The sequence below is a fragment of the Nycticebus coucang genome, chromosome 20 (assembly GCF_027406575.1).
Source record: "Nycticebus coucang isolate mNycCou1 chromosome 20, mNycCou1.pri, whole genome shotgun sequence".
Lineage (NCBI taxonomy): Eukaryota > Metazoa > Chordata > Mammalia > Primates > Lorisidae > Nycticebus > Nycticebus coucang.
Window position 1 is genome coordinate 54,700,729 of NC_069799.1, and position 11,914 is coordinate 54,712,642.

General features: G+C 37.3%; 1 protein-coding gene across 1 annotated transcript in view; it reads right to left on the reverse strand.

Moving 5' to 3' along the window:
* MALRD1 (MAM and LDL receptor class A domain containing 1) overlaps window positions 1–5,507 on the reverse strand; it is a 513,794-nt gene extending 508,287 nt beyond the window's left edge. The window contains exon 1 of the mRNA XM_053573250.1: window positions 5,268–5,507. Within this exon, the coding sequence (XP_053429225.1) occupies window positions 5,268–5,466 (199 nt within the window). The 5' untranslated portion in view covers window positions 5,467–5,507. The remainder of the gene's footprint in view (window positions 1–5,267) is intronic.
* Between the last annotated feature and the right edge of the window lie 6,407 nt (window positions 5,508–11,914).

An 11,914-nucleotide genomic window follows, 5' to 3' on the forward strand; every position in this document is an offset into this window, starting at 1 on the left:
AACAAAAATAATACATCTCATACTACTGTCTTTATTGTTAAGTAAAATAAAGCAAAGTAAAGCCTTTGTCTATCAAATAGATTTGAGCAATTGCTGAAAGAGAAGCTAGGCTATTACTATATATATTAATATATATTATACATATATATACTTATTATGTAAGTATGATTGCTGATAAGAAAAAAAAAACAAGTAAAGACAAAAGAAGGAAGGAGATCAGCAAGATGATAAAATGGGGATTCCCCTCATAAAAATCTAATTAGTAACTATCCACAGACAAATAATACCTTTGTGAATATCCCAGAACTTGTGAGTGAGGCCGAGGTATTGTCTTCAACTGCATAACAGCTGAATTTGAAGGGTAGGAGAAATTGTTTCTCTCTCACTGCATTGCTCCTCCCCTGAGCTGGCGCAGTGCTAAGCACAGAAGATTCCCCCTGGGCCTACAGTTTCTCAGGTGGGGAAAGAGAGTTAGAGGGAGCCATTCACCTTTCCCACCATTCTGAGACTCTGCACAGGAGGCCCACTCCTGTCTCAGTCCATGGGAAACACTGGGGGTATAAGTACAAAACTATATGAGGTCAGTTAGAAACAAAGAATTTAGGAAGGGTTCACAGCAACCAGGGTGATGTTGGTGGTGGCCCTGTACTCCAACCAATGAAGGTGCCACAGGAAAGAGGCTAGTCAACTGCACTGCTCTGTGAGAAACACAATCCACAGGTCTGCCAGGCTCAAGACCCTAGCCAGCTGCCTCACCAGTTCCCGTGTTCTCCTTAAACCTTCCTAAGGACTGGAGGCATTTCAAGTACACAATTATCCACAGAATGAGCACCTGGCTGTGCCCAACTCCAGTGGCCAAACAGCCACCTACCCAAGCCCTGTTGCTCTCCTGCAGCCTTCCCCAGGCAGATAGGCAAGTGTAGGTCAGCAATCATCTGAACAAGGGAAAATCTGACCCTGTCCAAATCCAAAACCTAAGCGGTGACTCCACAAAGCCTCAGTGCTCTGATTAATGGTATCCTAGGCTAAGAGGCAAGTCTACGGGTGCGCATATCTGTGGAGCACAGTTTCTAGCCCTGCCTAGCTCAAGTAGTTGTGAAGTGACCCCAGAGACCTCAGGTAGCCTTGTACTCCAACACACAGCCCTGTCCAATTACAGATTCCAAACAACAGTACCACTCATCCAAGGAAGACAACCTGCAACCTTGCTCTATTAGAGGGCATAACAGAACCCAGTGAACAGCTCTGTCTGACAGAAGAGCCCATCCAGTGGTCTTTACAGACCAAAGGGCACAGCCAGCAGTTCCATTCATCCTCAGCATAGGCAGCGGCCTAACCAAACTGAAGAACTTGACACCAAACTTTGCCTATCTGGGGTCTGTCTGCCAGCTGGCTCTCCAAACCTCAAGCTACTGAAAATAGTAAAGGTCAACCATCACCAGAGAATACCTTCAAAAACCAGTAGATATGGTTATTTCCTCAAATGTGCAAGCACTAACAAGGACACACAGATTATGAAAAATCAGGGAAATATGACACCTCCAGAAGCAATTAAGCTGTACTTGTGGACCATAAAGAAATGGAAATCTATAAAATAACTAACAAAGAATAACTTAGAATAATCCTCTTAGAACTGTAAAACTACTACATGTATAAGCAAATATAGGGGATAACACTGCTGTACAACATTGATCTAGACAATTGTTTTCCTTTTTCTTTTGACTGTGACCCCAAAAACAAAGGCCCCAAAAGCAAAGATAGACAAATAGTATTACACCAAACTAAAAAACTTCTGCACAGCAAAGGAAAGGAAACAATTAAGGAAAGGAAGAGATATCCCACAGAATGGGAGAAAATATTCACAAACCATACATTTTGAAATGGGTTAATATCTAAAATATATGAGAAACTCAGACAACTTAACAGCAAGAAAGTAATTAACTGATTACAAAATGGGCAAAGGATCTGAACGGATATTTCCCAAAAGACATACACATAAACAATAGGTACATGAAAGAATGCTCCATGTCACTAGAAGCATCACAATTATTTGCATTATAAAAATGCAAATTAAAAGCACAGTGGGGTATTACCTCACATCTGTTAGAATGCCTCTTATTAAAAAGTTGAATGATAACCAGTTTTGACAGGATTCAAAGATAAGGGAACTCTTATACATTGTTTGTATGAATATAAACTAGTATAGCCATATGGAAAATAATACAGATGTGTCTAAAAAAACTAAAACTCGAAATACCTATGATCCAGCAATCACACTTCTGGGTACATGTGTAGCCAAAGGAATTTAAATCATTATGTAAAATGCTTTCTGCACACCTGTGTTCATTGCAGTGTTATTCACAAGAGCAAAGATATCAAACCAACCTAAGTCCCCATCAATACCTAAATAAAGAAAATATGCTAGACAGACACAACAGACACCTTCTGTTCAGTTTTAAATAAGTAGGAAATTTGGTTATTTGTGACAACATAAATGAACCTGGACGACATTATTCTAAGTGAAATGAGCCAGGCACCAAAAGATAAAAAACATAAACTCTCACTTATATGAAGTTCAATGGAATCTAACATAGTTGGACTCATGGAAGTAGGGAGTAGAATGATGATTACCAGAGGCTGGAGATGGAGGAAAATAATTAGTTATTGATCAAAGACTGAAAAGTTTCAGATAGAAAAGAGCAATAAGTTTTTAGATCTATCACACGGGAGGGTGACTATAGTTAATAATAACATACAGTATATTTGAAAATAACTAAGAGTAAATTTCAAATGTCTCATCCCCCTGAAATGATAAGTAAGAGGGGTCATGGTTATGCTGATTGGTTTGATTTAATCATTCAACATTGTGTGTATAAATATATATGACATGTCATAACTTCACTGTGCGCCCTATAATTTCATACAATTATAATTTATCAATTAAAAATAGTATCAATAAAAAATAAAAATAAAAACAAGAAAAGAGAATGACAAAGACCAGTCAATCTGGGTCAGCATAAAAGCAAACAATTCAACTCCTGGATATGATTGAACACACACACACACACACACACACATATATATATATATATAAACCAGTATGACAACATACATTTCCCTAGCTAAGGATGTCAAGAAATTTTAATATAGAGGAATTCTTGTCAACTCAGGACCCAGTTGTCATGCCTACAAATTATCATTCTTGCTCACTATATATGAAATGCTTAATACCATGTATAAAAAGAATTCATTCCATTTTGAAGATTCAGTTTTTCTACCAAATTTCTTTAAGCAAATCATGCAGTTAAAACAACAGGTTTATGTATTTTAAAAAAGATGTCCATCATGTAAAATAAAAATGTATTTTCAAAAACCTATGAACAGCAGCAATTACATTTGAAATTTAACTTCAACTGTGCCAGTATTATTCAGAAAAGTCAGCACATTAATCTGTTTCATTAAAGTCATCCCATTTGGATGTTAAAGGGGGATAAATTGATTTTTTTTTTCAAAATGTGGCTACTGTAATATCACTATAAAGGTAGATTTAAAAAAAATCCAAATTTAAGTTTAGCATGAGTGAAATTGTACGGCCATTACTATTTCTTCACAACACTTTCCCCCAAGTGTGGTGTACAAAAGAAACTCATCCTTTTAAGGTGATTCTCAGTTTTTATCTACAAGTCCTCGCCCACCTTTTAAATAAAATACCAAAGTGGAAATTTCTCAGAAATGAAAATGGAAAATGGAAAGCGAAAAAGCTAAAAGGTGACCACCCCATGTAACATTTAAAATGAAATCCGTTTGTTCGACAGCTCTGCGGCCTCGCTTCCCTCCCAGGCTGTGAGTTATTAGAATTTTTCACGCAGCCAAGACCTTTCCCACTCAGCTGCTTTCTCCTTCTTCACATTAACCTTTTCCGTGAAGTAGGACCATGCATGTTATCAGCAAGGGGGCTAAAGGAAGCTTTGTAGAAATTAATAATAGAAATGATCTCGCACTTCCTGTCAAACCAACCCCGGGTTCCTCTTTGCTGCTCTCCAGTGAACAGTTAGGTCTTCCCCAGGCAGACGGGACAAAGGGCAACAGACCCCGAGTCAGCCTCTCGGGGGAAACTGGACAAATACAAAGGAAGCCTTACCCTGGGTTGCGCTTTGCATTGAACAGTTACCAGCATGATCACTATCTCAAACTATGGGTGAAAAATCATTAGCCTGTTCCATTCTACGGACAAGAAACTTTTCCGGAACTGTTTTTTGTTTTAATGCAGTAACTAAGCATGTAAATGCAAGGCAAACAATAGCAAAATTAAATACGTAGAACCTTATTTTCACAGATGAAAATAAAGAATCAAAACACTAACTGAATAAAAATTAGACAATATATGTTTGAATTAAGTGACCTACAATAATAGAATTCATGCCTCTTGATAATGAATCACTTCAATAGCTACTATGAACCAACAATGAGACCATGGTAATTTTGTAAAAATGTCCTGCATGACAGATGATTGTAAGAATGACATTGGTCTCCTTTGCTGAAAGGCAGTATTTCTTCAAGATTTCATATGGCAATAGAAACCACAGAAATAGATGTCATTTACCCATGTCTTCCCTTGGTAAATTATTTCCTGTTTACTGATGTTATTCTTCTAAGCAATTGAGCATTCTTTCCACCTGTGAGAGTTTATGAACTTTGAAAACAAAGTGAAGGTCCAAGATCATGTGAGATGGGTCCTGGATCCTTCTAGAATATAGGTTTTGTGTTTTCGGAGGCTTATGTTTTTTTCCTCTGCCTCAGAATCAAAAGACACCAGCCAGAGTTGTACTCCACATGCAATTGTAACTCCATGGTAGTATTATGGAAATGAAAATAAAACCTACCCATCTGATCAAATATTTTCATACTAAATTCAAATGTAAGCACCTAACTTTCATCAAAGCATTTTACAGGTGCATTAATGAGCTTCTTTTGTACTTTCCTTCATGAATATAACATGGAAAGTATACATCTTATCATTCCTTTATCACGAGTAGAAGCTAACATAAACTGCATTCCACCTGGTTAAGATCGTAGTGATTTACCAATTTTTAGGTATAGACCCATCTCTTTAGAAAACAATATATTTTCATTTCTAATAGGCACAAAGACACATAAAACAAAACATGTACTGGGCCAGGTATCTAGCTGACTTTCCCAGGCTGCTCAGACGCCCGGGTGTGATGAAGCGCAGGGAATTGCAATTAGAGAAGGAGAGTGCCACTTACATGGCTCTTCATCACTGTTGTCCCCACACTGATCTGTGAAGTCACACTCGTTGTCAAGAGGCAGAGAGATCCCATTGTCACACTGAAAGCTTTCTGTCCCTTGCTGGCTCAGGGGAGTAATGAAAATACAGGCAATCCAAACGAAACAAAAAGCTTCATTCATTGAGAATGTCAACATTCTGGCTAGGAAGAAGAGCATTATTTGGGATTGTCTATCAGAGATCAGGCAGCTGTCCCAGGTAAGTCCATCATGGAAAGCATTCTTTTCTCTATTCTTTTCTTTTCCCAGATTTGCTTTTTATAACTAGATAATATTGGTAACTATCTGTAACTCTAACAAATGGCTACCAATTAATTCCCTCTTTCAGAGGAGTGTCTTTAGAAAATGTTTAACTTGAGTCATTGCACCAGATCTGTATCTAGCTAACTATGGGTGTTTATTGCCCTGCGTATACCATATTTACACAATTTCAGCCTTTATGGTCATGCTATCTCCTGGAAGCAAATTTTAAGGAACAAAGGGCAGGCACATAAATGATATGGGAGAGGGGGACCACAATAAAGTTATAAATTGCATGAAAATGTTCTATCTTAATTCCTATACTCAAGCACATTCATACAAGTTATAACATGATTGGTATTACCATAATAAAAGGCATTCAAATATTTTAGGTTCGATTTTTAGAATTGCTCTATGAGTACGAAATGCTTATCCATTATTATCAAGTAGAAATCTCATAACGCTTGTTGAGATAAATCAAGAACCATTGATTTTAAAAAATTGAAAGGACATTAGACATCATTATTTTATAAATCATATAACTTGTACTCAGGGAAGTTGTGGGATGTATATGAGAAAATACTGTAAGTTGATTTTGGAAACTAGAGCTCAAGCATCTGGGTGCTGAGCACAACGTTCTTCCCTCCGAGGCACGCTGCTTCACCTGTGAATCCATCTTAATTTGTGCTTACTATTGAAGCGTATTCAGCATCAGCAAGACTCTAAAGTTCAGATCACACAGACATGTTAATTACAAATTTTATAAAAGCAAATAAATGTAGAAATTTTGTGATCGTAAAAATTCAAAATATTCCTTTATATTTGATTTCTTAACGTTCTTTGTCAACTACTTTAATTTCTTATAACTGCAAAAGACAAAAACAATTGGAGAATGTGGCATAGAAAGGACCATAGATCAGGGATAGAGAAGGGATCTGGCTGTGTTTTTTATCTCTTTTTTTTGCAGTATTTGGCCGGGGCTGGGTTTGAACCCACCACCTCTGGCATATGGGGTCACCACCCTGGCTGTATTTTTTAAATGTTGGAAAGTAACTTTTCCCTGTGTTCCAGGAAAAAAAAAAAAAAATGCGCATGCGCACACACACTTACAGGCTGAGATACAGGTGACCTCAGACAGGATGCGGCCCCCACTTGAGAGAGAGGAATTTTCGTCTCATCACCACCAGTATAGACATTCAGGATTCTGGGGAAGCAGAGTAACCCAAATTTTTGCCTACCATTGAGCACTCCAAGTAATCAACATTTTGTTGTCTGGGCTTCAGACCTAATTCACAAATATTTCTTCTCTTATCTCTCTGTTTTACAAATTAATATAAATTTAATACCTTGTCTAATTCTCTTTCTTTGCTTGTCTCTTAAATGTTGATTATCCTTTATAGTTCCATGCTAACTTTCCTCTCTCTGCTCAGATTATACCTTTTCTGGGCTTTTCCTTCACGCTTATTTCAAGGACTACTTATTTTTGTCTTCTTAATCTATATCTGCACTCCTGGGACACAATTTTCCTTCCTGGTACACACCATATGTCACATACACATTCCTAATAATTGACATTTCTACTTGAATCAAACATTAAATCAATGAATCTCCCCCCCCACCCCACACCGGCTATATGAAACAAGGCTCTTACTGCCATCTTTAATATTTCAATGAATGGAATCCTCTTCTGTCCAAGCACCCAATCAGAACCTGTATGTTGTTCCTGGACTACTCTTTACTCACTCCATGTATCAATCACCAAGGCTTTCACAGCACTGCAAACTGTGAACAACTCATCTTCCATCTTTCAGAGTGATCATGGTAAGGCACAAATCCAGTCCTACACATTTTCCTTTGAAATCCATGTCAGTGTCACAGTCATTAAAGTGGTTTAAAAACACAGCTTCCCTTTCACAGCTCAGTGCTTCTTTAGGCTCTGGGTTACCACCTTACTGAGCTACTGTGCTGGCAGTTTTCTAAACATGCTATCTCTCGACATTAGATCTGAGACCCCTTCCTCATCCTAATCACCAGATTAATAGTCATTACTCTCTACAATGTAGGAGACTTTCTGTAATCTATCTTAGCTGATTATCCCATGCTGGGTTAGGTTCCATTCCCAGGTTCTCTCAGAGTCATCTGGGCACCTGCAGGTCTGGCATGCTCATGGCCTGTCTGTGTGGGAGAGTCTCTCATTAGAGACTGAAGCAGGTTGTATATTAGATGTCTGGAGTTGCTCACTGCACATGTCCTCTGCTTTGTATCTGTTGCATCTTACATCTCCCCTTTTCCTTCCCTCTGGTAAGTCCTGTTTTGTTTTCTAGGTATATTTGAATTGTTATTAAAATCCACATATAAATGAGATCGTGCAATACTTTTCTTTCTACGTCTGGCTTATTTCACTTAGCATAATGTCATCCAGGATTATCCACGTGGGGGAAATGAAAAGACCCTATCCTTATCTAGGGTTGCCTACTAGTTCCCTCTCTGTGTGTGTATATCTTAGATTCTTTATCCTTTCATCTGTCAAGGGACACTCAGTTTGTTTGCATGTGTTGGCTATTATGAACAAGTCTAGATATCTAACGTACAACATGAGGACTATAGGTAATAAATTGTACTGCATATGGAATGCATGCTAAGTCAGTAGATGTTACCTGCTGTTGCCATAGAAACAAAAAAAGGTAACTACGTGAGATGATGGATATGTTAATTTGCTTCACTGTCATAACCTTAGTACCCTTGTTACTACCATCTACATGTATTTCATAATGACATGTTGTCTGCCTTAATGGGTGGCGCCTATAGCTCAAAGGAGTAGGGTACCGGCCCCATATGCTGGAGGTGGTGGGTTCAAACCCAACCTCGGCCAAAAAAAAAAAAAAAAATGCAAGCCAAAATTTATTTTTAATGGTAAAATATTATGATAGATATATCTGATTTTTAAAACGAATATTTTATTTACTTTTGTAACTTGCTTTTTTCCCCTTAAATATATGATTGTTACTTTTTTAAATTTCTCCTGTACCAAAAGAAATTTTTCCTTAATTTCTTCTGTGTGTGTGTGTATGTGTGTGTGTGTGGGGTGATGGAGTTAATGACTTTTTTACTATGTATCCCCAGTTGCTATCAATAACACAGTTCCTGGAAGAAAGTAGTTGCTCCACACATTCAATTACTAATAGAATGAAATTAATGAAGGATTATTATCATTTCAACTTTTGCTAAGAATATGTAAATAAATGCAATGAAGAAATGGAAATTTTAAACGCCAATAGATAAAAGATATATAGCTCTTGTGTTCAGTGTTACTTTTCAATTTCTAAATCTTGTTATTTTAAAATAACAGACTAATGAAAGACTGTTCAGATTTTGAAACTGCGGTTTTGTATTATAGGGGCAGTACGCTCCATCACCCCTCAACACCAGACAAGTCCGTGATTGTATCATGGCAAAGCTCATTTCTGGTTTCCTTCTTGAAGAAAGAAAGTAAGAAAAATAAAGGAAAGAAAGAGAAAAAAAGAAGAAGGAAAGAAGTGAAAAAAGGAAAGAGGGGAAAAGAGTCAAAGAGTGATGTGGAGACAAACTTACCAATTTTATGTCCTGATTCTCAACTCAGGTCTTGTAACCTAACACATTCACCATTCTCCATTTAGAAAAAAAACTTATGTATTTTATTGCTGCCATAGCTTTTTATTGCCTAGTTTCAACCAGTAAACTGCTTTATTAACTACTAAAAATAACTTTGCTCTATGTTGTTTCAATTGTCATTCATCATTTAGACAAGAAATGAACCAGAATGGTGGTATCCCAGGTAAATCAGTACAATCCAGTAGTATAATGTTTTATAAGACAAATTTAGGTTTTGTTTCTAAAAGATAAAATTATTTTTTTTCTCTTGAAGATAAAATTATTTTTAACTGATAAATCTTGATGATTTTTTCCCTAAAGTTAACAGAATAGTCAAGGAATAAGAGAATACTGATAGCACCTAGGGTTGTTTATTGTGGAAGGGGAGAAAAACCCTTATGAGATCTCAAATACTGTTGGAGGGCTGGTCTCAAACTCCTGAGTTCAAGCAAGCCATCCTTCTGTCTCAGCCTCCCAGAGGGCTGGATTACAGACGTGAGCCACCACACCTGGCCTGCCCAACTTCTACTTTAAAAACAATTACTAAGATATAATAACTACTTATCTAAGATCATGTAACTATTAAGCAATGGAGTTCGGATACAAACTCAAGATAGAAAAAAATGACCATATGATTTTAATTATATTGTCAATGATTTTTATTAGGAGTTACAAAGCTCCTGGGTGAGATTCCCTAAAGGCAAAATATTCAAAAATGAGTAAAACCTCATAAATACCTGGTTCTCTCTTTAAAAAAAAAAAAAAAAATACCAAGTACCTCTTCTATGCTGAACATTGGATATATGTAGAAGAAAGATGGGGGGATACAATGAAAAATAACACAACATCCCTGACAAAAGAATTCACAACTCACGGAAGGGAACAAAGTAAAGAAAGCTGGAGACAATTAAAAACTGATATTTAAACATATTTAAATTCATCACCCCATAAGAATACACGAAAATAAATTACTAGTTCATGAAACTACTTTCAATATATTTCAAAGGCTCAGTGTCACACAGATGACTTTCTCTAATGGCAATGCTATTCTGTGCCAAACTACATAATGAAAAATAAATTCAATAAAACACAAAGATGAACATCAAAAAAAAAAAAAAACAAACAAAAACCTATACAGAATAGATGCAGCATTGTGAACAGATGCCCAGAGAGTATTAGCCATCTGCTTCTGAAATTTATTTGATACATCAGAATCTTTCAAGTCTGGTGTCATGTTACTGCTTCCATTGATGATGGAGTGGTGTTTGACACCCTCGAATTTATGACTTGGTGGGTTATACTGCGCTTTTTTTTTTTTTTTTTGAGAAACTCAAGTTGCAGGATCATTAATATCTCATGGTGAGGAGTTTAGTCCCTACCTGGACCTAACACCTGTTTCTCAAGAGGAAAATTGCTATTTGCTGTCTTTGCTCCAAAATGATAGGGACCTGCAATGAGGTTCTCTTACAAAGTTTGAGTCCCAGGAAACACGCATACATACACTTCCATCGATCCCTCACTGCAATTTAAAATTCACGAACATCCCTTTTTTACTAGGTACCACAGAGTCTTAGATTTCCCTTGGTTGACAGTTTTCTTCCAAAATGCAAATAGGTTAGCCAAATTTTCTACCACTTTCTTACAGGAGGTGTAAGATGCAGCAAAGTGTCTCTAAGAAAGAGGTAGAAAGTGGTAAGTCTGGTGGAAGGTAAACAGTGGAGAGGAAGTGGCTAAGGGCAGACAGTAGGACCAAATTGTATCTGGGAACCAAATTGTGGATGGGAACTGTTTCCTGGAGGCAACATACACAGTAAGGAGCTCCTAGTGACCTTTAATTGACCCAGGGCTTATTACCATCTATTTAGCATAGAATGGGTGGAGCTTTTGTAAAGAATTCTGGGGCAGATACATGTGTAGAAAGGGAAAACATAACCAACCTGTTAGGTAACATGTTATATAATCTCTTATGTAACACCAACCTGTCCATCACCCCAAAGGCACGAACCGAAGGGATCATCGTACCAGGAGAAACTTGGGACAAAGTAGTGAGCATATGAAAGGCAACGAACATGCACCACGCTCAGCCTTCCTGGTCTTTTTCTACTCCTAGAGACTGACCTGTTCCTCTCCCCCTCTGGAACACATTTTCACTTGGTGTCATTTTGTGTAGCTTTCTTCTTCATTTTCAATTTGTATAGCTTCTTTCTTTTTTCTTTAATAAACTATTCATGTGGGATCACCCTGTACCTGGAACTTAGCTTGACTTAGTACCAGTACTCATCCTTGACACTGAGAACTGGGGGACCCGAGAACACCCAGATACACCTAACAGAAAATCTGAGAGTTGTCTTCATTCCCTATTCATTAAGGTGTCAAGACCCTATATATTCACAGTGTTTATATATCTCTCCCATATATTCATTTTACAAGATATTTAGAGAACCTGCTAATCTCTGCTTTCCAGATTCTGTCAGGGTAATTCCATGTCTGTAGTGTAGCAGCATGATGCTCTATCCAATGGAGAGACAGTCAAAGCATGGAGACTACATTATAACTCAGAACAAAGTAAGTTGACAGTGCTCTGTATTAAGATAGCGCAGGTAAATTGTCTGCACTATCTTATCTGCTTCTATCTTCTTAACAGAAAAAAATATATTTCTATAGTTCTTTTGTTTATAGGGATAAAGAAGTCAATACTTCTATATGGGCAGCTGTACAAAGGGTTTGGTAATCTTTG